This window comes from Alternaria arborescens (assembly GCF_004154835.1).
Source record: "Alternaria arborescens strain FERA 675 chromosome Unknown contig_22, whole genome shotgun sequence".
Taxonomy (NCBI): domain Eukaryota; kingdom Fungi; phylum Ascomycota; class Dothideomycetes; order Pleosporales; family Pleosporaceae; genus Alternaria; species Alternaria arborescens.
The window spans coordinates 36827-63184 of record NW_021167877.1 but is presented as its reverse complement, the minus strand read 5'-3'; the positions used below and the strand labels follow the sequence as shown (position 1 = coordinate 63184).

The window sequence follows — 26358 nt, the reverse complement described above, 5'->3', positions numbered from 1 at the left end:
TAGGTGTCGAGCTAAAGACCGATGGGGTATCTTTCGGTAAAGCTACACTATTCGGTCTGCTTCTCGAGCGACTGGCACGGCGGAATTGTGACGAGAACGAGAACCGACGCTTTTTCTTTTCTTCATTTGAGGTTTCCTCACTCTTTTCCTTTTCCTTCTCTGTTTTGGAACGTATCAAATTCAGTTTTGTCGATGCTCTTGATCTTCGTGTCACAAGTTCGGGTTCTTCGGAGGCTTCGCGGGAAGAAGGCGCGGAGTCGGCCCGGGCATGAGAAGTCTGATTCACGCATCACATCAGCAAAAAAACGCTACTGTAAAGAAGCCGAGCCGACCTGGATTCAGACTTGAGATTACGTTCAAATGATTATGGGGCTACAGGCGAGGACTACGGTCGTCAATGGCAAAAGAACGAAAACGCCCAAAACAAGGTCATAGACGCCGCATTCGATGTCCATACGATTCCATCCCATCACCCACCGTAGTCCATGGGTCAAAAGAAAAGGTTGTCTTGGCATCGTCGCATGCTGTGTAAGGAAATGGATAGAAGAGATCATTTGTCTACCTTTTCGCGGCCGAAGCGACTCTTGCCTTTCGCAAACAATCCTTTAGCACTAGTCATGCCCTTCCCGCCTAATACGTTGGCGGTATGAAGCAGGTCCTTGCCTTTGAGCTGCATCTGCTGATTTGCTATTCGTCCACCAAATCCTGAGCTAGCGGGTGCAGCAGTGGTGGGGGAGCTTGAGATCGCAGGGACTGGCACGCTAGCATTGTTATGTTGTTCAGTGCTCACATCGTGGCTGCTTGATCCTCCAAGCTTGCCAAATAGGGCCAGAGAACCAGTATGCCTATGACGTACCGAGCTTGTAGGGGCTCGCTGTACTGGGTAGCTCTGAATAGCAAGATCAGGATTTGCTTCGAGCGCAGAGTGTAACCAGTCATTAAGACCATGATCATACTTCGCCCAGTACTCTCGCGTTCCATTGTAGGCATCAATTCGCTCAGCAGCTGTAGCCAGTGTTGCAATCTCTCGAGCGCCCAGAGGCTTGTCTGTGGTTGGCGACATGGGTGAAGCATCCTGCACAGCAGTGGGCGCTGGAGGGTCCCTAACGGGTGGCAGAATGGCTGGATGTTCCGTGGGCTGCTCGAGTTGTTGTTTTTCACTCAAGTCTGGCTCTTTGAGTATCGGCGATGGTTCATGATCCGCACTGAAGCGTGGAGGGAGATCCACGGCTTCTGGATTGAGCTCCGTGTTGACAACATGAAGTCCCGGCGAGCGTGTGTTCTCTCGAGTAGGGCTAGTGATTGGGCTGGTAAGTGAGCGTGCATGATCAACGGGCGGAGAAGAGGGTTGTGGTGGGATATCAGTATGACTAATAGAATCCGGTTTAGTGACCGTGACAGTGTGATCTGGGCCGAAGTATGAGTCGGGAAGAGGTTCAGACGACCCTTGGCGCTCCTGAGCTGCAACTTGCTCGACTGGGGAGGATACTACGGCTGCTGTTGATGCTTCTGTAGGGTTTGCTACGGGCACATCTTGCGCTTGCTCTTCTGGTGTTTGCAGTTGCGAGTTGCTTGCCTCCCAGCTGAATCGGTTGAGTATCACCGGTTTTGTCGGCTCCTCAGACTGTGGTAGAAAAGATACTGTCTTTCCCGACGGCTGGTCTTGAGAGTGTTGTGCAGTCTCGTGCGAAGACCGACGAGAAGCGCGGTCTTCTTCCGCCCAGTAGGTGTCATACTCACTTGGCAGTATAGAGCTGGCACGATTGGCGCCGGGGCTAACGGGCGCAAGCGAGGATCGATTGGCTTCACTAGCCGGTGACGCTGGAGCCTTGAACGGACTGAGGCTTGCGACAATCTCCTTGCGCAAACGATCGCTTTCTTGGTCTTCAGCTGACGGATCAGTACTCAATTGGGGGTCAAGACTTGGTCGCTTGAACTGGCTCTCGAAGGGCTGTGAGGATCGGTCTTTCAGAGGTGCTGGTGGCGGGAATTCTGACTCTGGTGTATCCTTTGCAGGGGGAGTTGGTGGTGCACTTGAGTTGCTAGTGATCGTACGATCCAACTGAAGGGGTCTAGGGAGGTAAACGTTGCCGTGGTCGGTACGACGTTCCTGCTGCTGTTGGTTTTCGGATGTATTATCATCAGCTCCCAGGGTTGTGCGTATAGAATTGACCATGGCGGCTCCAGCATCTCTCAGTGCAGCAATCGGATCGGACGTGTCCGTTCCCGCTGCAGATACGCCAGCGACTGGGTGCTTGGGCGTTGTTGGCGTGAGGTCAGTTTTATTGAGTGAGTTTGAGCCACTAGTGTCGAGGCTCAATCCACGATCTTGCTCACCGTGATCTGAGGGTGTCATAGCCGTGGTTGCGTACGATTCCCATTGGCCTGGGAGATGAGGGCGGAATTCTTTGACAGGACTGCTGTGTCTCGAATGAGTAGTCTTCGTCGGAGACCCCGCACGTGAGTTGTCGTTGCTCCGTTCCCACGACTGAATGCTGTTCCTTGAGCGATTGGACTGTGTGGAACCACGTCTTGACGAAGCTACCTCTCCAAATTTACCAGCCAACGCTTGCACACGGCCTTTGCTTGGAGACTCGGAGCGATCGCGCGGCAAAACATCGTCGACAGGGCTTTGCGCATTATGCGACTCCAGGAAGGTGTCTTGTGACCGAAGCTCTGCTGCACCGAGTTCGGACGCACCATTGTCTGGCCCGTTTCTCGCGGCAGTGGCGATGTCTGCTTCGCGAGTAGCATAGGCAGAAGATGGACCTTGGAGACCGCCCTCCATCGCGTCGGGCGCCTCGTTGCTTTCCGTTGTAACAAGAGCGGATTCTGGTTCGGGCACGTCCCTGCTCGGTGCTAAGACAGGCGAACGAGCAGGACTGTCACCACGTGTGGGCGTAGCAAGGCCGCTGCGCGGTATGGAAGAGTTGGAGAAGTTGCGATTGTGACCTGGCGAGGGTTTCCGTGGAACGTGGTGCATTGGCTCGATAACATTGGCGGACGTTGGCTGGGTGATGGGCGTCGTAGTTTCACTAGGTTCCTCTGCAATAGCGGGTGTACTACCTTCGGCCTGGTTACGGTTCCTCAGTGCAGACGCTGCAGAGCTGGGTACGCGGCTCATAATTGGACTGATCCCCGACGTACTCCCAGTATTGCTTCTCAACAGGTCCGAGCTCGAATCGTTGTCGTTTGATATGGGTGTTGGCGGAACCGAGCGGTTTTCATCAGCGCGAGTGAAGGCTTGGTCGACGACGGACTGTAGGCCCTGGTCATCCTGGGGTGACGCAAGAGACTGGTCTTGGTGGAATTGCGGTTTGTCTTGGTGCGGGGCTGCTGCATCGTAGTCAGGCAGATAGTACTCGCTCTTGCGCTCGGCGACAGTTTCCATGGGCTGCAGCGATCTTCCACCTTCTGTAGGAGAGGTGATGTTGTCTCGTGTTGGGGAAGATAGGGAGTCCAGACTTGGTCGCGACGATTCTAGCGAAGCACGTTGCCGCTCCTCCTCATGCCGCTTGTAGATGTCCGCTGGCCTGATGAAAGGCAGCGGCTTGTCGGATTGACTGCCCTGACGAGATCGAGGGGAAGTCGGCGCTGGCATGTCTCCCTGGCCTATGCTGCTCTTGCGAGGAGGGAACTGGGTGTTGATGGGTGGGGTGAAATCAGCAGGGACCTGTGATATGCGTGTCTGAAGGGGCGGGGGCATGGCAGAAGGGCTGAAGTCGCCTCTCTCTCCTGTGTCGTAGCCCTGACCATAGCCACCAACACTTGTCTGTATCCGTGGCTCTTCATGCTGTTGGCCGTAATTGTGCTGGGGGTGTGGTATCGTTGAGGAGAAGGCGCGCTGTTCTTCTCCGTGCTCAAATGAATTCCTCCGGCCTTTTGGGAGAGGCGCCTGCTGCGAAGGGTCGGTGAAGCTGCGCGACGGCTGCTCTAGACGCTGGGCATAGTATCGCTGCGCCGGCGCTTGTGACTGTTGCGGCTCCTGATTAACGCCGTATTCGTCGTACTCGTCATAGTCGCCCCAGTCATCGCCATCATAGGCGTTCTTCTTCGCCTGCACCCATTTCTTTGTTTTGGCACGATTGACGTTGGTCTTGAATGACACGGGCTGGCCTGCGGAGAAGGGCGACGCGCTCCGGTCGCTAGCACGAGTCAGTCTATGGATGCATACTGCATGTGTATAGTTGCCACCTACAGTGGTGACCTAGCTTCTTCCGCCTGGAAGCGGAATGGGCCGGACATGCTGGAGTAGTATCAAAGTCGGGGTATAGGATGTGCACACCACTCTAGCTCTACTAGGGCGGAGCCCAAAACCAGCTATATTCTACAGCGCATGCAATCCAGGGAGGTGAGAGGATGTCTACCGAGACAGACACTGCGACAAAGGTGCTGGCTGGGTGGTGCGCGATTGCAGCACTGAGGGGGTGGTTGACAGCCGGAGCGATGGTGATAGACAGCGTGGCTGGAGCAAGGCGGGAGGGACTGGCTGCGGGTTCGACCAAGCTTCCGGGATAACGTCACCTGCTGCGCGTGCTGAAGGCCCGACCTGAAATGAGACCAAGAATCGCCCACCCACGGTAGAGTTGAAATGAGCAGAGGCAGGAAGAGTGATTGCAGCTTCACTACAATCCATCAATTTCGTCACAGCACCAATTCTCCGCACGGCTTGACGGCTCTACGGCTCAAAGGCCAGTGCCACTATCGGATTGCAGCCCCGTCAGGTGTGGCGCAGACGACAGCCCTAAATTAGGACGTGACATGGGCCACGTTCCCCAATTCACCCCAGCCCGCGCTTCAACCCTCAACATATTCCACTTTTTGCTGCTCGACCTCCCCCCACGGACAACTCGATCCACCAGCACGCACGTCTGCGTCCCCCGAAATTCCGTCCAACGCTAGAGTGAAAACTAGTGACCGCAGTCATTTCCCCTACGCCACGCACTCGGGCAGACTTCCGCGTCGCATCAGAACACCCTTCTGCCTTGCCATTGCTGCCCTGATACTACGAGAGACGCGGCTTGAGCATTCCACCAACTGAGCGCATATCCGTCTTCTACCCTGGTGCAACTTCCACCCTTCCAGCGCATCCGCATCCGCACAGCCTCGCTGTTCTGTCGACAGGTGGTGTGCGCCTCCCCTTTTCCGCTTACCCACAACACAACAAACCGTCGCCATGGCCGTATCGATACAAGACCGCACCGACGAGTTCCGCTCTATTCTTGCGCAGGCTCAGCGACGGCAGGCACAATCCAAGACAGGCGCGCAACGGCAGTCGCTCCTCACACAGCAAGAGAAGGCACAGGCAAATGCCAATCCACGGCGTCAACGCTCCGAGTTTGCGCGCAATGCCGCAGACGTTGCCCGAGGTGTCGCAAGCACCATGCAGAAGCTCGAGCGCCTCTCACAGCTGGCCAAGCGCAAGACGCTTTTTGACGATCGGCCCGTCGAGTTTGACGAGCTCACTTTTGTCATCAAGCAAGATATGACCGCCCTGTCAGGCCAGGTGCAGGCTCTCCAACAGATGAACTCCAAGCAACACCCCAAGTCGAAACCTGGTGTGGATCAAGAGGGAGAGCACAACAGCAATGTCGTGGGACTGCTAAAAGACAAACTACAAAACGTGGGAATGAACTTCAAGGATGTCCTCGAAGTGCGGACAAAGAACATGCAGGCATCGCGGTCGCGCACCGAACAATTTCTGTCAACAGCTGCCCAGCAATCCCACAGCAGCCTCGAGCCAGGCAGGACCGATTCCCCGTTATACCAAACACCCCAGCGAGGCCGCTCTCCCGGAGGTTTTGGCCGCAATACTAGCGCAGCGCAGCAAGACCTGCTCTCGCTCGAGCCTTCCGGTTCGTCGGCTCTGACGCGAGGCGGTCCCCAATCGGATGCACAGATGCTGCTGATGGAAGAAGCTCAGCCCCAGAACGCATACATTCAAGAGAGGGGACGGGCAATCGAGTCGATAGAGTCTACCATTCAAGAGCTAGGAGGCATCTTCAGTCAGCTCGCCCAGATGGTATCTGAACAAGGAGAGCAGATCCAGCGCATCGACGCCAACACTGAGGACGTTGTAGACAATGTCGAGGGTGCCCAACGCGAATTGATGAAGTACTGGAGCCGTGTGCAGGGTAACAGGTGGCTTGTTGCAAAGATGTTCGGTGTGCTAATGATTTGTACGTGTCTTCCATCTCCAATGCATGATTAGAAAGCTAACAAGGCGCAGTCTTTTTACTCTGGGTACTCATTTCCGGATAGATTTGCGCTTCAATGTTATGGCATGTTCCGGCGTTCAGGAAGACTAGAGGCACCATCACCAGCTCGGTCTGGCATCGTCCTGGTAGAGAAGCTGTTGCATACAACGCTGCACTCTTTTTCACTTGTATCTATACTTTTCTATTGTTTGTTCCTTTTGTACCTACGCTCCCATGAACACCATTACGTCATGAGCAGGCCGGTTAAGTCACTATTAATGAAGCTTATTTCTCTTTCACGTGCAACACCTTGAGACTTTTCATCCCGAATGTGGGGGTCTATGTATCCAGTAGCCCGATCCATGTCTGTGCACTATCCGATCTTCACTTGCGGGCCTTGGCTGCATATGTACAACATGCGGGTCGGTACATAGTCGCTTAGAGTAGTAGCAGCATCATTGCGACGATGCTCGGAATGGACAGCTTTTACTCTTTTGTGAATTTGAACATGTCTTCAACAGAGTGCTGTGACGGGTGCACATCTGCTTTTGCTCGACGGGAGTACGCGCCGAAGATCATCACCACCACATGCGTCATCGATCAAGGCAACGATGCGATCGACCATGGGATGAAACCAAACTGTGCGGTTATCCACATTTACGGCTGCTCGCTGTGGAAAAGTCTTTGCGCCGTATCACCAACGTCGCAAAGCAAGTACATATGACCGGTGACTCAAGGATGCCCCCAATGTCCGCCGCTAGTATGTACATCAGCGCGACCAGTCTTGACGTCGGAACGGGTGGGAACTAAGCTGCAATGCCGAAGCTATACGTCAATCACTTGGTGAACTACCGGGTAAGTACTCCGGCTACACCGCTACGAGTCGTAGGAAGACGGTTGACAGGCGCCTAACTATGCATGCCACCTCCAGGAGAGGCCGGAGGTGATAACAACGGTTGTTAGATCGTCACTAGGTCGCCCCATTGGCGGTGCGAAAGCTGGGAAGTGCGACATGACGAAAAGAACGGCGCAACATCGGCCGGATAGCTGCGTTAGTTTGACGGGCGCAAACTCATTAGCGGCCTTGAACAGATGTCATTTTGGATTCGGGCGAGTGGGATGGCATGCAAGCGACATGCTGAATGCAGCATCAGCAGATGATCCACCTGCTGCAAAGTGGGCGTGTGGGCGTCTTCTATCTCACTAGCGCCCTCTCCTTCCATCCGTATGTCAACCACACTCTCACACCGACTTGCGACCTCGACACCTGATCCGCCCTGTCTCTGCTGCACCCCTCCGTTAGTCGCCCAAGATTGTGTGTGCCGGCCCTTGCGCCTCTGACGCCTCTGTCCTACGCAAAGAGACACAACCCCTTCGCCGCCGCCCGCATGTCTTGGTAGCGAACTCTTGACATCAACCAACAGGCAAGTGCATGCGCGCTCCGGCGCAATGCCCGACCGCATATGGGACGAAACCGCCGCCCTCGGCACGGCTCCCATATTCGACGATGCTGTCTATCTCTCCGAAGCCCTGGGCCTGCCTGTGAATCAGAATGAAGACCATCTCGACGCTGAGTTGGCCCTGCTTGCTCGCGAATCCGGTATCCCGGATCCTTATCGCTTCGTACCCCCGCCCAAAACCATTTCTCGTGCAATCTCGACTATGACGTTGGACAGCGATCAGAGGAGTTCCCGCTCAATTCACTCCCAGGAAACACAGTCAACAAGCTTCACCTCGGCGCCTTCCCGAACATCAAGAGACCATCTATTCTCTAGCGACGGCTCAACCACGAAGAGAGTGCCCGCAACGCTTCCACAGCCTACATGTATTGTTGAGAACACTAAAACCGTCGCTGAACGTCCTGAGTGTGACTTCAAGTCAAGGCAATCATCGACACTGTCCATCGCTCCTTCTGTCGTTTCTAGCTCGACATCGTCACGGCAAGCGCACTCGCGGAAGAAACGTAGCTCCGCCATCTTCTCCATGTTTCGAAGAGACTCGGGGTATGTCAGGGTCAGTGAATATTGTAACCCTCTTGCTAAAATCTTTCCAGTAGCACTTGCACTACGTTGGCCTCACACCATGGACACCACAGCAAGCCACGAGGCGCAAAGCTGGCATGCGGTCACACGTTGTCTGACTACGATATCCGCGCGCATATACAGGAGGCGTCAAAGAGAGGCTCACATGTTGCGCCTGAGTGCTGTGGAAGCGTAATACCGCGCTCAGTATTGGAGATCGTCCAGATGAAAGAAGAGACTAAGCCTGCTATGGATCATGCTGTCGACCTGTCCGACTCCGCTTTCCGTGACTCTGGCTATTGTGAGATCGCAATATCAACTGCCGACCCGCCACATCCAACCAAGAATCTTCCACGTTCAGAAAAGCCTTCTGCTTTGGCGCAAGTCCCAACCAGGCGCAGCCGGCACGAGGCGATCAATATTGACTCAGCGTTGGCGAACGAGGCTTTCAAGAGCTTCAGGACACAACAAAAGGAGCAGTTTGAACGTGTTTCTTCTTTCGAGTGCAATCAGAGAAAAGCTTTGTCAACGCACCATCGGTGCTCGATGGTGCTTCTAGAGGCGCAATATAGGATCAAGAGAGAGGAGCGAGTTGAAAAGGTATGTGTGAATCGAACTATCGTGATACATGTAAGATGACTAAACCTCTGCAGCAAAACGAGGACCTCGAGCGGCTAGAAGAACGACAGCTCCTCGCTGAACATGACCTTCTGAAAGCGCAATCCCAGGAAACACAAAACGTAGCAACAGCATTAAAGTATATCGAGGCTTACTGCTTGGGTACAAGAAACGATGAGGAGCGCGCGCATACGGTGTCAGAAGAAGACTTCAAGAAGCTAGATCGTCAAAGAATGATTCAACAGGATCTCCCAAGAAAGCACGCGAGTGCGATCAACGTCTTACGGGCAAGGCAAGAGCTGGACACAAAACGAAGGATAGAAACGCAGGAAGCTGAGCTGCAACAATTACTTGTAGATCATGAAAATGAAAAAGTCAGGAAAGAGGCTGAATATCAGAAAGAGTCGGAGAGGCTTGACGCAGTCATTGAAGTGAGACGAAAGAGGCTGTTGCAGAGGTGGGATCTCAAATTTGAGATGTGGCGACGAGACTGGGAAGCGCAACACAACACGACTCTGACGGCGGAACTCGAACATGAGGACTGGCCGTCTCGCAAAGCGGATCATGCCATTTCCATACCCGAAGCAAGTTCGCTTGCTCGATATGTCAAGGCTGCAGCTTGAGGCTGCGACATGTCTTCCCCTCAGGTTCTCGTACATATTCTTTCTCAGATTCCGCTTTTGATGTTACCAAAGTGGCTTCACTCTGGGCATCGTCATCATTGTTGTTATCGTCTTACAGCGTGGCGTTATATCGGGCACGGGCGCCGACATGGAATCATCTTCCATTCTTTGCTGCATTGGCGGGTTTGTATTTTCGCGACTATATACCCCTTTGCGCACACGAACACGCGTTCCCTCCATTTTTTTCTCGGATATTATATGCTAGATTCCGTATGTAACAGACCAAAAATCTCGTTTGGTTGGATAGCTAGATATACAATGTTATGTTGTACTGAAACTCCGTCGACGACGAAGCTTGAGATCACTACACCACGTTCCGGGTCCCAGTTGCGTAGTGACCCAGACTTTTGGGTGCAGAGAAGGCTCACCCTGACAGTTGGGAACATCTTTTAGGTGGGGTGCAGGCGGCCCAAGCTCCAGACTGTCTGCATAAGCTGCTACGAGCGAGGTGGTGGTGTGGTAGTCTAGACGGACTAGTGTTAGCAAGCCAGTCGCTCGGAGCAGCTCTCCGCCCTTGCGGAACATTTTCCCGCCCCTACGGCGATTAAATAGCGAACGAACGTCGTTCACTAGAATCGACGGCTTGGCATGAAGCTGACCGAAAGAGGAAATATGCGTTTATTATGCTATGGTGTGAGTATCGGTTCCCGCAGGCATGTGCGAAAGATGGCTTTTTTTTTTCTGACATAACATTGTGAACTGCAAACAGGATTCAAGGCGTCATTGCGAGGGTAGCAGAAGAGAGTTGCAAGTAGTTGAAGATGTAAGATTGCTATATGGGTATCATGCTAGATCGTAACTCGTAGAAACATCACTATCCTTCAGACAGCCTTCCAAAATGCCCATTGGCTTAAGATGCCGGTCGTGCAGCAGTCGCGGCCGACGATAAAATCTCAGCCTCGAGTGAGATCGCTGTTGTATTGCTCGACTGGAGCCAGCATATCCCATTGCAAGCCCTCTTGAGCATCCATCGCTGGTGGCAGATGATCCAAGCCCATTGCTACATCCATCTCATTATCGTCCTTTAGAAGTGAGAGCTGATCGAACTGCTGGTCAAAGAAGCCATGATGTGCATCCATGGCCTTAGGATCAGGGTAAGGTAGCATGGAGGTGTTACCTTCCATGAAATATTGAACCGGCGTCTCTGGCATGCTTGGCGTAACAGAGTCGAACATATTCATCGAATCATCGAACCCACCAATCCAGAACTGTCCTCCACTAATGGCGTCACGCTCTTGAATCATCTCCTCAATCTCATCCTCGGGGATGTTGTGTTCGGCGAGCAGATGACGTCGTAGATCACGGTCCATGTAGAAGCGATACTCACATGTCTTGACCAAACAAGGGATCTCTCGGCCTTGTTCATAGCCAACTCCAGTAAGCATGGTCAGCATCGAGGGCTCTGACTTCTTCTTTGACTTTGCAGCTTTTCGCAACTGTTTGCGGTTGCCGAGACCAAGGTGATGTGTCCGTACGTGCTGGTCGAGAGACGACTTCGCTTTGAAGGAAGCGCCGCATGCATTCTCGCCATTCCAGGCTTTCAGATCTGCGTGTTTGGAATTCTGCAGAGCATCTGATGTACACGAGTACTTGAACTGTTTATCGTGGACGGTCTGGATATGGACAGTGAGGTTGTGTTTCCGGTTGAAGACACTCTCACAGCCTAGTCTGGGACAAGCATACTGCGATTGTTCTTGTGGGTCGCCATGTGCTGTGTCGAAGTGCGTCTTTAGATTGGATGCAGTCTTGAACTTCTGGCCGCACTCTGCACACACAGGTGGGTGGCACTCACTCGTGTGCGCCTCTAGCTCTTCTTTCGTAGCGAATGACGGAAGTTGCGCGGGAACTGTGACTGTTTCCCCAGACTCGGTCTGCATTGTTTCCAGTTCCGTACCAGTCACGCATAGCATGCAGAAGTGACCCTGCTCTTGCGTGTATGCGTGTGCCCTTTGCATATGCCGTTGCAATGCCCCCTCAGTCTGAAAGCCACTCGTACATCTCTCGCCTGTCTCTTCATCCACACGAGGGCAGGTGTAGGGTTTGACTTCCAGGTGCTGACCCTTGATATGTGCCTCTAACGCCTTCGCCTTCCTGAACGCTTCGTTGCACGGGGGAAAGTCGGTGCAGTAGAACTTGGACTCGTGGACGTCTCGATGCCTCTGGAGCCTGCCATTGGAGGTGAAACTCTTGCCACACCCATTCCAATCGCATGTGAACGTTCGCTCGGTTGCCGGGTCGCTATGGGCGTTCTTCAGGTGGCGCTGCAAGTGATCTTTTCGTGGAAACGTCTTGTCGCAGCCGGGCTCGGTGCAGACGAACGGTCGCTCCTTGTTGTGACTTCGCATGTGCGTCTCGAGGCGACATGGTCGGTTGAAGCGTTGCGAGCAGGTTGGACACACATAGTTCCAAGCGCGGCGAGCCTCGCTCTCAGCCCTTAACGTGCCGTTGTCGGTGTAATTGACCTTGTAATCGGTTGAATCGTCTGAAGCATAATCCTGCTCGGCAGTCTTCTCCGCAGCACCTCCGGGAGTGTTAGCTTTTGGTGACAACGTCATGGTGGTTGGGTTGTCATACCTTTGCGAGACCTCTTCTGCGGCAACGTTTCAATGTCCTCTGTGGGTTTCCGTTTCGGAGCCATAGCGATGCCTACAACTTGCGGGTTGTTTATGACAAGCGGCTCAAGGATGCGGAGAACCATGGACGATATTCAAGGTCCACTGTATTTTTCGGATGCCAAGAGTTCTTGCGCTAGCGCCGACGCCGACGCCGACCCCTGCGATTTCTGATCGCGAACTTTCTTTACCGTCGCATCGCATCAGGCATACACAGTGCACCCCATCTTTCACGCGTAATATTCTACACAGCTTCACAAGACACACCTACGCGTAAACCATACATCGACTGCAACAATGTCCGACTACGGCGGTGACGACTACGATGGCGGTGCCGGTGATGTGTATGTTGATTCTATCTCCATGCTTCCTTCACCAGGTGCACTACTTGGAGTATGGCAGAAGATATTCCAACATAGTCTAACTTGAACAGCGACGAGCCTCTCATCGAGTTCGACGAGGAAGCCGAGCCCGATCTCATGGACGACGAAGACGACCAGCCTGGCGGTGGTGAAGACCCAGACAACGCCGACCCCAACGACGACAACGTAGTAGTATCAGGCGATGCCAACGCGGCTGCTGCTGCCAAAGAAGCATCCAAGAACACAGTCACGAGCGAAAAGGACAAGAAGGTTCCTAACGACAAGCGCACAACCACTCCATACATGACAAAGTACGAGAAGGCGCGTGTCTTGGGTACAAGGGCGCTTCAAATCAGGTAGGCTACAGCTTGACGAAAGGAAGGCGTGCAAAGACTAACAACGTCGCAGTGGTAACGCTCCGGTGTTGATTGACGTGGAAGGAATGACCGACCCTCTGCAGATTGCTGCGAAAGAGCTGCAAGAGAAAAAGATCCCGCTCGTTGTACGGCGGTATCTGCCTGATGGATACTACGAGGACTGGACTTGTGAAGAGCTTCTGACATGAGATATTGAGTGTTTGGTTGCATCTGATAAGGAGTTTTGTTTGGCTAAATATGGGGCATATCGGCGAAAGGAGTCTCTAAGTGGTTGCGCAATTATATCCCGAATCTCACCCGATCTCCGTTAACTCCAAGCCTTGTCCGTTGCATGTGCGGATCCGCGGATAACATTCCTGTAACAAGCCAAAAGTCTAGAGGAAGGTGGGGTAGCTTGACATAGCTATTTGTCCCCGCACTAATTCCAGGCACAACGTCACTCAATGCGCCTGCTCACAAAACTTCCAAGGGCCCCTCGACTTGTATCTGCATTTCAGCCTCCTACACGATTCTCCCGCTATTCCACACTGTCCAATATGTCTTTCGAAACCACAGGTACCATTGCCTCCTTTGGGGGCAAGCTTCTCAAGTTGAAGCACAAGTCCGAGAGCACAAACACAGACATGGAGCTTAACATGTTCCTACCTCCGCAAGCACTCAAGTCCGGAGCCAAGGTCCCCGTTTTGTTCTACCTCTCTGGACTCACATGTACCGGCAACAACTGCTCGGAGAAGGGCTTCTTCCAGCACGGCGCAGCTAAGCACGGCATTGCCGTCGTATACCCCGACACATCACCAAGTGCGTCTTTTCTGTGAATTCAAGTTCCGAGTACCCGACTAACCCACTGGCTAGGAGGTCTTCAGATCGAAGGTGAAGATGAAGCATACGACTTTGGATCTGGCGCAGGCTTTTACGTTGATGCCACCAAGGACCCATGGTCGAAGGGCTACAAGATGTACTCTTACATCACCAAGGAGCTTCCTGAAGCGTTGTTCTCATCCTTCAAAGAACTCGACTCGAGCAAAGTCAGCATCACAGGGCACAGCATGGGCGGTCACGGTGCATTGACATTGGTTGGTCTATTGTAAACCTGTTCCAAAGGACTTCACTAACCATCAATGATAGTTCCTCAAGAACCCTGGCATGTACAAGTCCGTCTCCGCATTCGCCCCTATCGCCAACCCTATCAACTGTCCGTGGGGTCAGAAGGCATTCAAGGGATACTTTGGCGAAGACCAGCAACAAAAGTGGAAAGAGCACGACGCGTCAGAGCTGGTAAAGCAATGGAAGGGTCCTCTGGAGGTGCTCATCGACGTGGTGCGTATACCAAAAGACAGTGCTAAAGTATGTTACTGACTAGGCCAGGGCACCGGAGACAACTTCTACAAGCAAGGCCAACTACTTCCAGAGAACTTCGTCAAGGCAGCTAAGGAATCTGGCAACGACAAGGGCATTCAACTACGTATGCAGCCCGACTACGACCACAGCTACTACTTCATGGCTACATTTGCCGATGACCACGTCGAGTGGGCGGCGAAGCATCTGAACGCGTAGTAAGTCGGCTTGACGACTGTTATCACTGCAGACTGCTCACTACGACAGAAGCGGTTCGGGTATCAGAGAGAAACTATAGAACATAATAGAATCCAATTCGTACACAGGTTGGAAATTTTTGCTGCCGTATTGGTGATCACATGTCCTGCTGATGCCTACTCTTTTAGGCACCAAAGTCCTGTGTATCAATTATCGGAAGATCGACGTAATGGGCTATGGAAGCTGTCGCCATAGAGTAGTGACGAAGAACACATTTCATTTGCAGAGTTGATTCTTAGTATGACGCAACGTACGTAAAGGCTACCAATCTCGCACTGTCTTATTGACAGGTCTACAATGTCGGTGAAATACTCACCGAGTAGGCTGCCATTCCAAAATCAAAATCTCGTGCGCACGTGTCACTCGATCAAATTGGGCGTGCGGACATCCCACCATGGACTCTTGGCGCTGCCACTTCAGTCACTGCACAGCTGTTTTTGCTTCCCACGCCTCGACAAAGACGCAGAACCACTTTTGCTTTTTTCTGCCGCCAATCTGATTGTGTAGAGCACAGAACCTAAAGCTCTGACCGTAGTTTCTTTCACGCATAAACCCTTGCACACGCCGTACGTCAGCCCCTCGTGCCCCGCCTCTGCCTTCACCGCTGTAACGCTTCCACGATGCAGTCTCCCGCGCTTTGCTCCATGATTCGGTAGCACACCAATCTAGTTCTTGTTCCACTCCATCACGTCCGATGTACTCTTCATAGCCTCAACCACATCGACGACGCAAGCTGTGACTCAACGCTGCTTGCTCAGCTCTGAAAACACGACAAAATGGAGAGCCAGGTATGCATGGTTGTTTCCTCTCTTTGATCATGTACTCACGATTTTCAAGGTCGAAAATGCCATACAAATCGCGGCAAACCCGACGTCGAGCCAGGAACTACGCGGCCAAGCTATCGAATACTTGAACCAGCTCCGCGCAGAAGGCTCCGCATGGCAAGCCGCCCTCACACTCTTCGCGCGCGACCCTCGCCCGACCGACTTCGTCCGCCATACTTCACTCGAACTCGTAAACAATGCCATCCAAGAGCATCGTCTGGATGAGCAGAGTCTTGCATACATCAAGGATACCCTGATGGGTTACATCCACGCATCCTACGTACCAGGCAGTGGAGCTGCAGACACAAGCCACATTCAGAACAAGCTCATGCAGACTGTCACTTATCTTTTTGTAGCACTATATCCTTCTTCATGGCAGTCCTTCTTCGACGACTTCAGGTCCTTGGCTGGCGACCAGTCCACCATCGGGAACGTCAACACAGCAACGACTTTGCTGTACCTGCGTATGCTCGGTCAGGTTCACGATGAGATTGCCGATCAGTTAGTCGCCCGACCAGACGACGAGAAGAAGCGCAACACAGAATTGAAGGACCTTATTCGACAACGAGACGCGCAGAAGATCTCATTATCCTGGCAAGAAATACTCGCAAAGTGGAGGGAGACAGACTTGAATCTCGTGGAGATGTGCCTCAGGACCATTGGGCGCTGGGTCAGCTGGACGGACATCAACTTGATCGTCAACCAAGCTATGATCACAACCTTCCTGGAAATGGCGGGTCAGCAAGGAATCGGCGACCCCGAGAGCGCCGCTGGAAAGGTGCGCGATGCTGCAATCGATACTTTTTCGGAAATTGTGGGCAAGAAGATGAGTCCAGCGGACAAGATCGAACTGATCACTTTCCTGAACCTCTCCGAAGTCGTTGGTCAGCTCATCAGCAGTCCAGCTCTAGCCGACTTCAACAGCTCGAATTACGACAACGATCTTGCCGAGACCGTCGCTAAGCTCGTAAACAACATCGTATTCGATATCGTAAAGATCTTGGAAAACGAAGCTGTCGAAGAGCACATCCGGCAACGCGCAGACGATCTCATTCGCATCTTCACTCCCTACCTTTTGCGTTTCTTCGCCGATCAATACGACGAAGTCTGTTCGACTGTCATTCCATCTCTCACGGATCTCCTTACGTTCCTTCGCAAATTGCAAAAGAAATCTGGTTCGATACCCCCACAGTACGCCGCAGTACTGCCACCCGTTCTGGATGCTATCATCGCGAAGATGAAGTATGACGAGACAGCTTCATGGGGTGAGGAAGGTGAGCAGACAGACGAGGCAGAGTTTCTCGATCTCCGGAGACGCCTTCACGTTTTGCAACAGACAGTGACCGCCATTGACGAACCCTATTATATCGAGACCCTTAGCCGCTTAGTCAACGGAACATTCGGACGCTTATCTCAGGGAGATCAGTCGCTCAACTGGCGCGATCTCGAACTGGCCCTGTACGAAATGTACTTGTTCGGAGAATTAGCAGTCAGGAACCAAGGGCTGTACGCGAAACGCGAGCCATCATCTGCCGCAGCTCAGCAGCTTGTGACCATGATGAACAGCATGGTTGAATCTGGTCTAGCAAACTACCCACACCCCGCCGTTCAGCTACAGTACATGGAGATCTGCGTTCGTTACTACCAGTTCTTCGAACAGAATCCTAACCTCATTCCCAAGGTCCTGGAGAACTTCGTCAACCTTACCCACAGCCAACATGTCAAGGTCCGCTCGCGATCTTGGTATCTTTTCCAACGCTTAGTCAAGCACCTACGGGCTCAGCTAGGCAACGTGTCCTACGACATTATTCAGGCGGTTGGAGACTTGCTCACAATTAAGGCTGAACTTCCTGATACTTCAGAAGACGAGATGTCGTCTGACGAGGAAGATCAGTCAGCAGATGCACTTTTCAACTCGCAGTTATACCTGTTTGAGGCCGTGGGCTGCATCGCCTCGTCCAACACTGTTTCCGTGGAGAACAAGAAGCTTTACGCACAGACTATCATGAGTCCTCTGTTCAACGACATGCAGCAAACTCTTCCTCAGGCGAGGAATGGCGATGAACGGGCTATACTCCAGATCCACCACATTATCATGGCCATAGGGACGCTAGCTCGAGGCTACTCTGATTGGGTGCCATCAAACAACAACAGCGCCGTACCACAGAGCGAGGTGGCAGAAGAGTTTGTGAAAGCATCCGAGGCTATTCTCGTGGCTGTCGAATCCCTCAACTCCTCAGGGTCTATTCGCCACGCTGCGCGTTTTGCTTTCTCACGCATGATTGCTGTCCTTGGTTCGCGTCTACTACAACAGCTGCCCTCTTGGATTGAAGGACTTCTGTCCCTCAGTTCCTCTATGGACGAGATCAGTACGTTCCTCAAGGTCCTAGGCCAGGTCATCTTCACTTTCAAATCAGAGATCGCTGGTATCTTGGATACCGTTATGAGTCCAGTATTGCAACGCATTTTCACAGCATTGGCGGTCGTCCCTTCAGGCACAGATGATGAGATCCAGCTGGCTGAGCTTCGTCGAGAGTACCTAAACTTTATTGTTGTGGTTCTCAACCAGGGTCTCGGATCTGTGTTCGTTAGCAATGGTAAGTCCAATTCATCAAGCAGATATAGTAGCACTGCTAATATTGTGTAGCGAACCAAGCGACTTTCGAGCCTATAATCTCATCCATCGAGACATTCGCTCGCGATACACACGACTACCCTACCGCACGCCTCGCTATCTTTGTGCTTATTCGTATGGTCTCAGTGTGGGGCGGGCCTGACAAGGTTGGGCCCGGCGCGAACGCTACACCCACATCTCCCGACACCGCTCAAGCACCATTGCCAGGTTTCGACAACTACGTCGTAGACAAGTTCTCCCCGTTAGCATGGTCGATACCGGCATCGCCAGGGTTCAACTCTAAAGATGCGCAGGCTAAGCAGGTGCTGTTCGAGACTGCCAACCTGCAACATGAGATCATCAAGAAGGTCGGCGAGTCTTATGTGGATCGCCTCAAGAGCGATCTCGGTGGCATGGGAGTGGGCGACGATGGTGCGGACCAGTACCTGCGCACTCTTGCCGGCTCATTTGAAGGACCGAAAAAAGAGAAGGAATGGCGTAACTTCTACGTCCAGTTCGTGGATCGCATGCTTGCAAGCCGAGGGTAAGTTGTGAGTTCTAGTTGGGATCTGAGGAATAGTGTGGAGATGGGATTCATCAGCGGGTTTGGCGTAACATTTGTCCATCATGTAGGCGGCATCATTCTGCATCGTAGCGGGCGCCAAAAGGATTGGCATCGAGTTTGATTTCCGTGATAACCCCCAGTAGTTAGCTCGCATTTTCGTAGTGGAGCTTTGTTACAAAATAAATTTTTGATCATTGTATATATTCAATGACCGCGGTCTTTGACTATGTTAGTATGTTACAATGTCTTTGGCGTATATTGTGGTGAGGCACCCCTCAAGAGACACGATTGTACGCGACAAGGTCGCGCCTTCACTTCGGCCCCCACGCTTCCATCCTGGCCTACGCCAACATTGCAGCATCATCATTGAGGTCGGCATCTTTCTAATGGCGCCTCGTCCCGTTCCGAGACTCCCATCGTTCCTTCAAGCAGCATAGCATGAACCCCGATATGCAGCGTGATTAATGGCGGTTACCCAGTTTAGAGTTGCTAGGGACCCGCCCAAGCGCTTCGAGTTTCACCCCCACCAACCGATTCGCCAGGAATGCACCCCTCGGGAGGCGCGCTCCTAATGAAGGGGGAAATGTGGAAAGTGTGCTTAGCGCCCATGTTGAGGATTCGCTATGCGACTACGCCGCAATGGATGGGTACATGCAAAGGCAAAAGAGGCGTCGTTCGCTGCGTGCGAACTATCAGCCTCAGCTTACCGGTACCTTACATCTCAGCGTCTTCGCCCGACGTTAGTACGGCTCTTTAGCATCGTACGCGTCACGGAGCGACTCCGAGTCAGCGTCAGCAATCGCGATCATGAACGCTAACAGAGTTTCGCGATGGAGCCCTTTTCGTCGGCACGGATTGAGTGGACAGACAGCGGAAGTGGAAGAGAGGGATGATACGACTGCTAATGCGAGTACTACACCCGCGACCGGGTCGAACAAGAAATCGAAACCGAAGACTTGGGAGACGACGGTAGAGAGAGTTGAGAGCTGGCCTGAGGAGGCTCGGCCGTTGAAGAAACATACATGGCTCTCGTATCTATACGGAATCGGGGACCTTTTGCTTGTTCTCTTGCCGGTATACTTCATTCGTACGTTTCTTGGGACTGAACTATACCAGACACTGATCTTGTAAAGTCCTCGGCAGTGCTGCTGCTAGCTTGCATGGTAAGCCGACAAAGGACAATGGCCTGGGAACCAAGGTCGAGTTTGCTATGGATTTGGTATGTTGTTGTGCTCTGATAATCATGTCACTCACTAATCTCCATAGGGCCCTACCATCTTCCCTATAGTCTTCGCAGCGATATGTGGACGCAGCATGAAGATGATAGCCCGGTTCCTTGCAGAGAAAGGTGCTAAAATCAGCGTGAGTTGACGTTTTACTCTCGGACGACCATCGTCTAGACAAAGTGTGGTGTTGTTCACACATGCTGTTCGCCATCAGCCAGCACCCTCTTACTAATAGCTTTTAGACTTTAGAACTTTTGATGGCAAGCCAGTCTGTATGGGGCACGTTCGAGAGTCAGCTGCTCATGCAGAGGCTCACTATTGTCGGCGCAAACTTGCTGTTCCTCTGGGCTCTGTCTCCGCTGGGAGGTCAAGCATCTCTTCGCTTGATGAGTCGGGAGCACGAGGCAAGCTATACTTCTACGAAACTGCGCTATCTTACGACGGGTCCCGCTGGTGCAATGTTCCCTGCCGCGACTAGCAATTTCCAACGAAGCAAGTATGCTGAGGCTGGTGCCCTGTACAACGCAGCACTACTTGCTCCGCTCTCAGTCAAGCTTGGCCCTCAAGATTCATGGGGCAACGTCAAGATACCAAGGTTAGATGCACTCAATCAGTCTAACGTGGATGCAGATGGCTGGCTAGAAGTCCCTTCTCAGATGCAAGTACCGGAGATATACTCATCCTTGGTGGGTGTGCCGATAGCTGGACTTCCGACGAATACCAGCAACAAACTCACACTAGAGTACAATTACTTGTCTGTGAAATGTGGACCTTTCGACCAGCAGCCTTATCCGGGCACCCACGGGACAGGCGATCCAGGTGCTACCAACTACACCAAATTAGATGAGATGGTACCTGGACAGATCTGGTGGAACAAATCTCAGCCCGATCTACAACCCTTTGACACCTTGGGAGGCAGGGCATCATTCCTGATCGATACGGCTCGGGATCTAGCACGTCCTCCACCCACCAGGCAACGGGATAGGGACCTTTACCTTGGCAGGCTAGATGGGTTTATTGGCCACTACAACCAATCTCGGCTTACCCAAGCTGAAAGCAAGATCCCACGGAAGTTGACATTTGCGTCTGTATATGGCATCAGCAAAGACGGTACTGAGCAAGGCTTAAACATCGCGAAGTGTGACCTTTTCCAGCACCACGTCGAAGCATCAATACAATGTGCTGGAATCAAGTGTGCCACTTCCAAAGTCAGGAATTCTACAACAGATACGCGACCTACCGCGTTGACAGCGTTCGAATACTTCGTTATCATGGAAGCTTTCGCGAAGGAATTTCCCACGGCGATCAAGTTCAACGAAGGGTCTAGCCCGACTGAGCTGTTCATGGCAAATACCTCAACCTTTCCCTTCATACAGAAAGCTGGACGGTTGTTTGCAGACGAATTCTACACGAATCTGTCTGTACTACCAACGGATCTCTTTTCGAAGAGACTTAGCTTGGTTTTTAATACCTATTACCAGCTCAGTAGCCAATCTTCCGGTTACTTTGGTAGTTTAACCGGTAACCTATCCGCATACGGTCCAGTCACCTTACCGGTGACCGACGCAAACGTTTACCTCCCAGCGAATTTGTCGGCGACGACGCACTCTATCTTCGACTGGATCGTCAAGTTCCAGCAGACCGTCACCGATTCCAACTCGCCCTTCCTTGGTGCAACAACAACTGCAAATACCACATCTACGGAAGAGATATTTGTTTGCAATTTTGCATGGCTCACGCTTCTTCTGACTGCGTCGCTGATCATTCTCATAACTGGTGGTGTCGCTGTAATACTCAAACGGAAAACACTTGGACCAGAGATGTTCGGGTTCGTAACAAGCATGACGTACGAAAACCCATGGCTCAATATTCCACAAGGTGGGACTATGCTGGATGCTATGGAAAGAGCTAGGCTTCTGAAAGATGTGGAGGTACACGTTGCCGACGTGCACGGCAATGACAACGTTGGCCACATCGCCCTCGCCGCTGGTGTACCCATGCGAAAACTAGAACGAGAGCGTCTCTATTGCTGAGCTCGGTCAATGCCGCATGAACTTCGGTAGCATGCGCCACACCCACCCTTCATGCTGTCGAGGCGCAGCGATCCGAGCCAATTTTCACACAGCGTGCAAGAATTCCGAAGAGATGTGGATGCCTTCGGACTTTGCTGTCCCTTAAACAGCAAACATATTGGGTTTATAGTCACATCATTATAGGTTGGAGAGACGGTATTCGAAACAAGGCAATTGTTGCTCCCAATCGGCAATAACAGGCGACATCCAAGATCCCCACAGCCATAGCTGGCGCAGATCGTGATCAGCGAGTTGGCGCTGTCCGACAGCCAGTCTTGCACGATGAACAGACGAAGGTGTGACAGACCCTGCGCGGCTTCAAGGAAAAATCAAGCTTCGTTCGTAGGCGCGGTGGAGCAAGTCACGGACGCCAAAAGTCGAGGGCGTCGAGAGGCTGTAAGCGGCTCACCAATGGGCCTGGCAATGCAGGGGTTGTTGGCTCGGAGGTGCGACGCAGCATAAAACACACAGGGGTCCGGATCTTCTGCCGATGTGCTAAGCGACTGAGCGCCGACCAATGGTCATCCAGATGCAACATCGAAACGAAACCTCCCTCCTGAGGCCCTACACCGATACATGGAGATCCTCGAGTCCACGTATTCGTCGCCTTCCCGCTTGGGCGTTGACGCATAACGTACCTGCGTCGGCTGTGCGCCGTTCTGGAGTTCCCTTGGCTGAGAGCCTCAGCATACCCGGACCGCCCGTTTCATCCCGTAGACGCTCGCCGCTGTGGACCACGAACGTCTCCCATGCACCTTGTCTTGCGTTTACATTGTCGCCCTCTAGACTCGCTTGTTTGATTAGAGGGTCATTCGAGGATACGCATTGTGGAGGGCCTGGTGGCGGTACACAATGGACATCGTACCCACCATGTAGATCGTGACACAAGTATAAGACAGAACAGTGCCTCACAGCATTATGTCCTCATCACACCACACGCTCTCTCAGCAACTTCTACATTCTTTGCATTGCAGCATTTTCTTACACGACTAGCAGGGCTAGATCACTTACATTCTCTACACACTCTCGAACATTTCACTATCTTTGTACGATACCACCACTATCACAAGCACCATGTTTTCCAAGTCTACTATCATGGCCGCAGTTGCCATCGTTGCGACCACAAACGCACACGTCAAGATCACATCGCCTGTCCCTTTCAGTGTTGACCAACTTGACACTGCACCGATCACCAAGGATCAATTTCCTTGCAAGAGCAACCTTGGATTCAAAGTTTCCGAGATGAACAAAATGGCTGTTGGTGAGGAACAGACCCTCAAACTGAGCGGAACCGCAGTTCACGGAGGAGGTTCTTGCCAACTCAGTGTTACCACCGATACTGAGCCTACTGAGAACTCAAAGTTCAAAGTCATCATGTCAATGGAAGGCGGCTGCCCTGGTACCGACGGCTCAACCAACGACTACCCATTCAAGCTTCCTGCTAGCATCCCCAATGGCAAGGCCACTTTCGCATGGACATGGTTCTCCAAGCTATCAGGCGCGCCGGAACTTTACATGAACTGTGCGCCTATAGAGGTCACTGGTGGTGCCAGCGACGACTCTGCCTTCAACGAGCTCCCGGACATGTTTGTTGCCAATATTGGCGAGGGCTGCACTTCCCCCCAGAACTTTGCCACCAAATTCCCCAACCCCGGTCAAGATGTGATGAAGGGTGCCACCGATGACACGAAGGACCCTACCGGTTCTTGTGGCGCTACTGGTTCTGCTCCCGCAGACCCATCTTCTCCAGCTGGTGGTCAGCCATCTGCTTCTCCTTCCGCTCCCAACGATGGCCAGTACTCTGCTGCTCCAACCTCTCCAGCTGGTGGCGCGCCATCCACTGCTCCTACATCTGTTGCTGGTGGCGAGCCATCTCCTCTGCCATCCAACGGTGGCGGTGTCTTCGCTCCCGGAGCCTCCAGCGCTGCATCTGTCGCTCCCTCAGCTGCGCCCACTGTTCCAGGAACTTCCACCACGCTCGTCACCGTCACTGCCTCGCCAACTGCTCCATCGCCAGCTGCACCCACCGTCCCTGCTGGAACCGGCTCCCCTGCCACTCCTTCCACTCCTTCTACTCCTTCAGCTGGTGGTAGCTCAGGCGCTTGCACTGAGAACGGCTCAGTAGTCTGCAACGGCACCGACCAGTTCGGTCTCTGCAACAACGGCGAAGTCGTCTGGCAAGCAGTCGCTGCCGGCACACAATGCACCAACGGCAGTATCACCAAGCGTGGCTACCACGGCCGTATCGCCCGCCCTCGCCGGTCCAACCGTCGCCACGGTCACTAGATGCACGAATAACCCGTTCTATGCATCGCTCACGACGACACATGTTGAAACATGAACTACATTCACACACTCGCTCTCTACACATTTTTCACCCTTGGGCATGAGGTCTGCGACCAGCTTTTTTTGTTGTACATACCCAGAGTTTCTCTTTGCATATTTGGCGTCTGGATTCTAGAATTTTGCTATAACGAACATTCAGGGGATTGGGTATTGGCAGGGTCTTAGGATGCCTGTCAATAGTCAACATCACCCTCGGCTTAGATGCCTATAGAAATGAAACACGATTTCTGATACAAAGGCCTTTTCTCTGTGGTGCTTTGTGATTGTGCGATTTGTCATCTCCTGCATCCTGTGAAACAGTACGGTACCTTGTCGAATGGTGATAAAGTTGTATATGTGATGATGAGTGGTGTTGGTAAGTTGTTGGTGGTGGTGGTGATCAACTTGATGTTTCATACTACATGAAACAGATCCCTACCAACCATCTACCTATACTCATCTGCTATCAGCCAATTAAACCAGATAATCCAGCAAACCTACCTATACATCCCATGCTGCCATCTATCGACTTCAACTCGACTCAATCCATTCGTCCCGTCTTCACCCCTCACCATCCGACCTAGGCTGCCAGCTCCGGAGTCTGAAACCCCACCTGCCTGACCATCCAGGGTAACTCAAACCCCGCTCCGCCACACTGGGGGCACAAGCATGATCCCTCGACACGACAAAAGTTGGTGGATACATTCGGCTTCCGGAAATAGAGCTCGCACTTGCTCAGCCACTGTATCGGACTAGCGCCAGGTACCAGACATTTCGATATTCATGCGGTGGAGTCGGCGGGGTGTGTGGCGGAGTATGTACAGAACGTGGCATGGGAGGGGTCTAGATTGTAAGTGAGAGAGCGATTATGCGAAGTAGAGCTTCTCCTAATTTTGTTGAACATGCGCCAGGCGGAAATGGGTATCTATTCATGTGAGGCTTCATACGCGCTTTTGTGCTCCTACGCAGCCCGCTATTTTGTCTGGGTATTAAATTTGGCTGCCGCGAGCTTTGCCATGTATATTTCTTTATCGTGCTCCCAGCGGAAAGCCTTCAAATAGTCTTTCTCGTCGTCATTCTGATCGTATGGTTCATCGATACTTCGTGGCAGTTCCTGTAAGTGGTGTTGGGTCGGTGGGACTGGCTAGTTCAATTGGCTCGTGTGGTGTTGCGGGCAGTTCAGCAGCGGCGATGTCTCTGATTGAGTTGTTAGCCCTGATGCTAGATGGCCTGATCAAGTCCCATTCTTACCCTGGCACTTCCGTCTGACGATTGTGGGCATATTTTTCCTGAGGCGGAAAGAATTCCTCGTTGCTCAGCTCCATGGGACTTTCAGTTCCATCGTTGGCGGGCTTGTATCCCTTCTTGCGACGCCAAAGGAAAAAGCCAGCAATGAGAGCCGCAAGTAGGCCTACACTAAGTCCGACTCCCAGTCCTACCCCCAGAGCGACGTTGTTCGTTGATCCTCCTGATTTTGGGGCTGTTGTAGCGGATGCTAAAGTAGTTGGGACTGCAAGCACTGAAGTTGCGCTGGCAGATGAGCTTGGCACGGTGGAAGTAGCTGATGGTGTCGATGTATGGGTCTGAGTAAACGACTCAAGAATAATGGTAACGGTGTAGACGTCGGCTGGTAATTGATCGAAGGAGAAGACTTCGAAGGGGTTCTCGCATTCACAGTCGTCACCGCAGCAATACGAATCGGTGTCAGTCGCATTGCAGCTATAGACTGGCGCTCCGTTATCTTCGATATCTGTCTGCCGATTAGAACGTACCGATACATGGGTAGCAATCTGTTTACCAAGGCATTGTCGAACACAGTTCCCGCTCTTCCATGCTTTATCTGTACATGTTCCTCGATGGTATCGCGCTTTGACAGGATCGTGAGGATCGGATACACAGAGTCCGTTGGAGAGGCATGCCTGGTTGTCATAACAACACCTGTAGGTTGGTGCATTAAGTCAGTGCATGTCTCACACAAGCTCTACACAGACAATACTGACGATGATACTATCGCGTTCGGATTGCAGGCTGTGTCGGAATCTACCACATTGCCATTAGGGAAATAGCAGGTCGCTAAAACAGTCGAGGACACGCCAAAGAAGACAGCAATGTTGGTCGCGACACGCATGATGTATTAGGGCACGAACAGCAGTCGGAGCCAGGAATAAGTGTGGAGTGTGGCACAGAACAGCATGATCCCGCGGCAGCGGTGACAGCTGCCTTATAGTGGGCTTGACCAGCCACAAGAAAAAGAGCCAAACCGGATTGC

At 52.5% G+C, this 26358-nt stretch overlaps 10 protein-coding genes across 10 annotated transcripts; 7 read left to right on the top strand and 3 right to left on the bottom strand.

Annotated features, from left to right (window-relative positions):
- Positions 1–550: 550 nt before the first annotated feature.
- Positions 551–4245, bottom strand: AA0111_g8572 (hypothetical protein; the record flags this gene model as incomplete). The annotated part of the gene is made up of 2 exons (XM_028655034.1): positions 551–4145; positions 4199–4245. The coding sequence occupies 2 exons, from the start codon at positions 4243–4245 to the stop codon at positions 551–553; spliced, it is 3642 nt and encodes a 1213-aa protein (XP_028503693.1).
- Positions 4246–5176: 931 nt separating this feature from the next.
- On the top strand, positions 5177–6261 carry AA0111_g8571 (hypothetical protein; the record flags this gene model as incomplete). Its single annotated transcript, XM_028655033.1, has 2 exons — positions 5177–6179; positions 6230–6261. 2 exons carry the CDS (start codon positions 5177–5179, stop codon positions 6259–6261), a joined length of 1035 nt encoding a protein of 344 aa, XP_028503696.1.
- A 1385-nt stretch (positions 6262–7646) lies between these two features.
- AA0111_g8570 (hypothetical protein) lies at positions 7647–9459 on the top strand (the record flags this gene model as incomplete). Its single annotated transcript, XM_028655032.1, has 3 exons — positions 7647–8200; positions 8251–8818; positions 8872–9459. 3 exons carry the CDS (start codon positions 7647–7649, stop codon positions 9457–9459), a joined length of 1710 nt encoding a protein of 569 aa, XP_028503695.1.
- Positions 9460–10412: 953 nt separating this feature from the next.
- On the bottom strand, positions 10413–12217 carry AA0111_g8569 (hypothetical protein; the record flags this gene model as incomplete). Its single annotated transcript, XM_028655030.1, has 2 exons — positions 10413–12040; positions 12094–12217. The coding sequence occupies 2 exons, from the start codon at positions 12215–12217 to the stop codon at positions 10413–10415; spliced, it is 1752 nt and encodes a 583-aa protein (XP_028503796.1).
- Positions 12218–12428: 211 nt separating this feature from the next.
- Positions 12429–13058, top strand: AA0111_g8568 (hypothetical protein; the record flags this gene model as incomplete). The annotated part of the gene is made up of 3 exons (XM_028655029.1): positions 12429–12475; positions 12565–12849; positions 12902–13058. 3 exons carry the CDS (start codon positions 12429–12431, stop codon positions 13056–13058), a joined length of 489 nt encoding a protein of 162 aa, XP_028503797.1.
- Positions 13059–13406: 348 nt separating this feature from the next.
- Positions 13407–14424, top strand: AA0111_g8567 (S-formylglutathione hydrolase; the record flags this gene model as incomplete). The annotated part of the gene is made up of 4 exons (XM_028655028.1): positions 13407–13668; positions 13723–13943; positions 13996–14187; positions 14236–14424. The coding sequence occupies 4 exons, from the start codon at positions 13407–13409 to the stop codon at positions 14422–14424; spliced, it is 864 nt and encodes a 287-aa protein (XP_028503790.1).
- An 815-nt stretch (positions 14425–15239) lies between these two features.
- Positions 15240–18449, top strand: AA0111_g8566 (Exportin-T; the record flags this gene model as incomplete). The annotated part of the gene is made up of 3 exons (XM_028655027.1): positions 15240–15251; positions 15301–17884; positions 17935–18449. 3 exons carry the CDS (start codon positions 15240–15242, stop codon positions 18447–18449), a joined length of 3111 nt encoding a protein of 1036 aa, XP_028503791.1.
- An 824-nt stretch (positions 18450–19273) lies between these two features.
- Positions 19274–21725, top strand: AA0111_g8565 (hypothetical protein; the record flags this gene model as incomplete). Its single annotated transcript, XM_028655026.1, has 4 exons — positions 19274–19553; positions 19600–19685; positions 19733–19828; positions 19935–21725. The coding sequence occupies 4 exons, from the start codon at positions 19274–19276 to the stop codon at positions 21723–21725; spliced, it is 2253 nt and encodes a 750-aa protein (XP_028503788.1).
- A 1113-nt stretch (positions 21726–22838) lies between these two features.
- Positions 22839–24050, top strand: AA0111_g8564 (hypothetical protein; the record flags this gene model as incomplete). Its single annotated transcript, XM_028655025.1, has 1 exon — positions 22839–24050. One exon carries the CDS (start codon positions 22839–22841, stop codon positions 24048–24050), a length of 1212 nt encoding a protein of 403 aa, XP_028503789.1.
- Positions 24051–25180: 1130 nt separating this feature from the next.
- Positions 25181–26217, bottom strand: AA0111_g8563 (hypothetical protein; the record flags this gene model as incomplete). Its single annotated transcript, XM_028655024.1, has 4 exons — positions 25181–25286; positions 25341–25839; positions 25888–26027; positions 26090–26217. The coding sequence occupies 4 exons, from the start codon at positions 26215–26217 to the stop codon at positions 25181–25183; spliced, it is 873 nt and encodes a 290-aa protein (XP_028503794.1).
- Between the last annotated feature and the right edge of the window lie 141 nt (positions 26218–26358).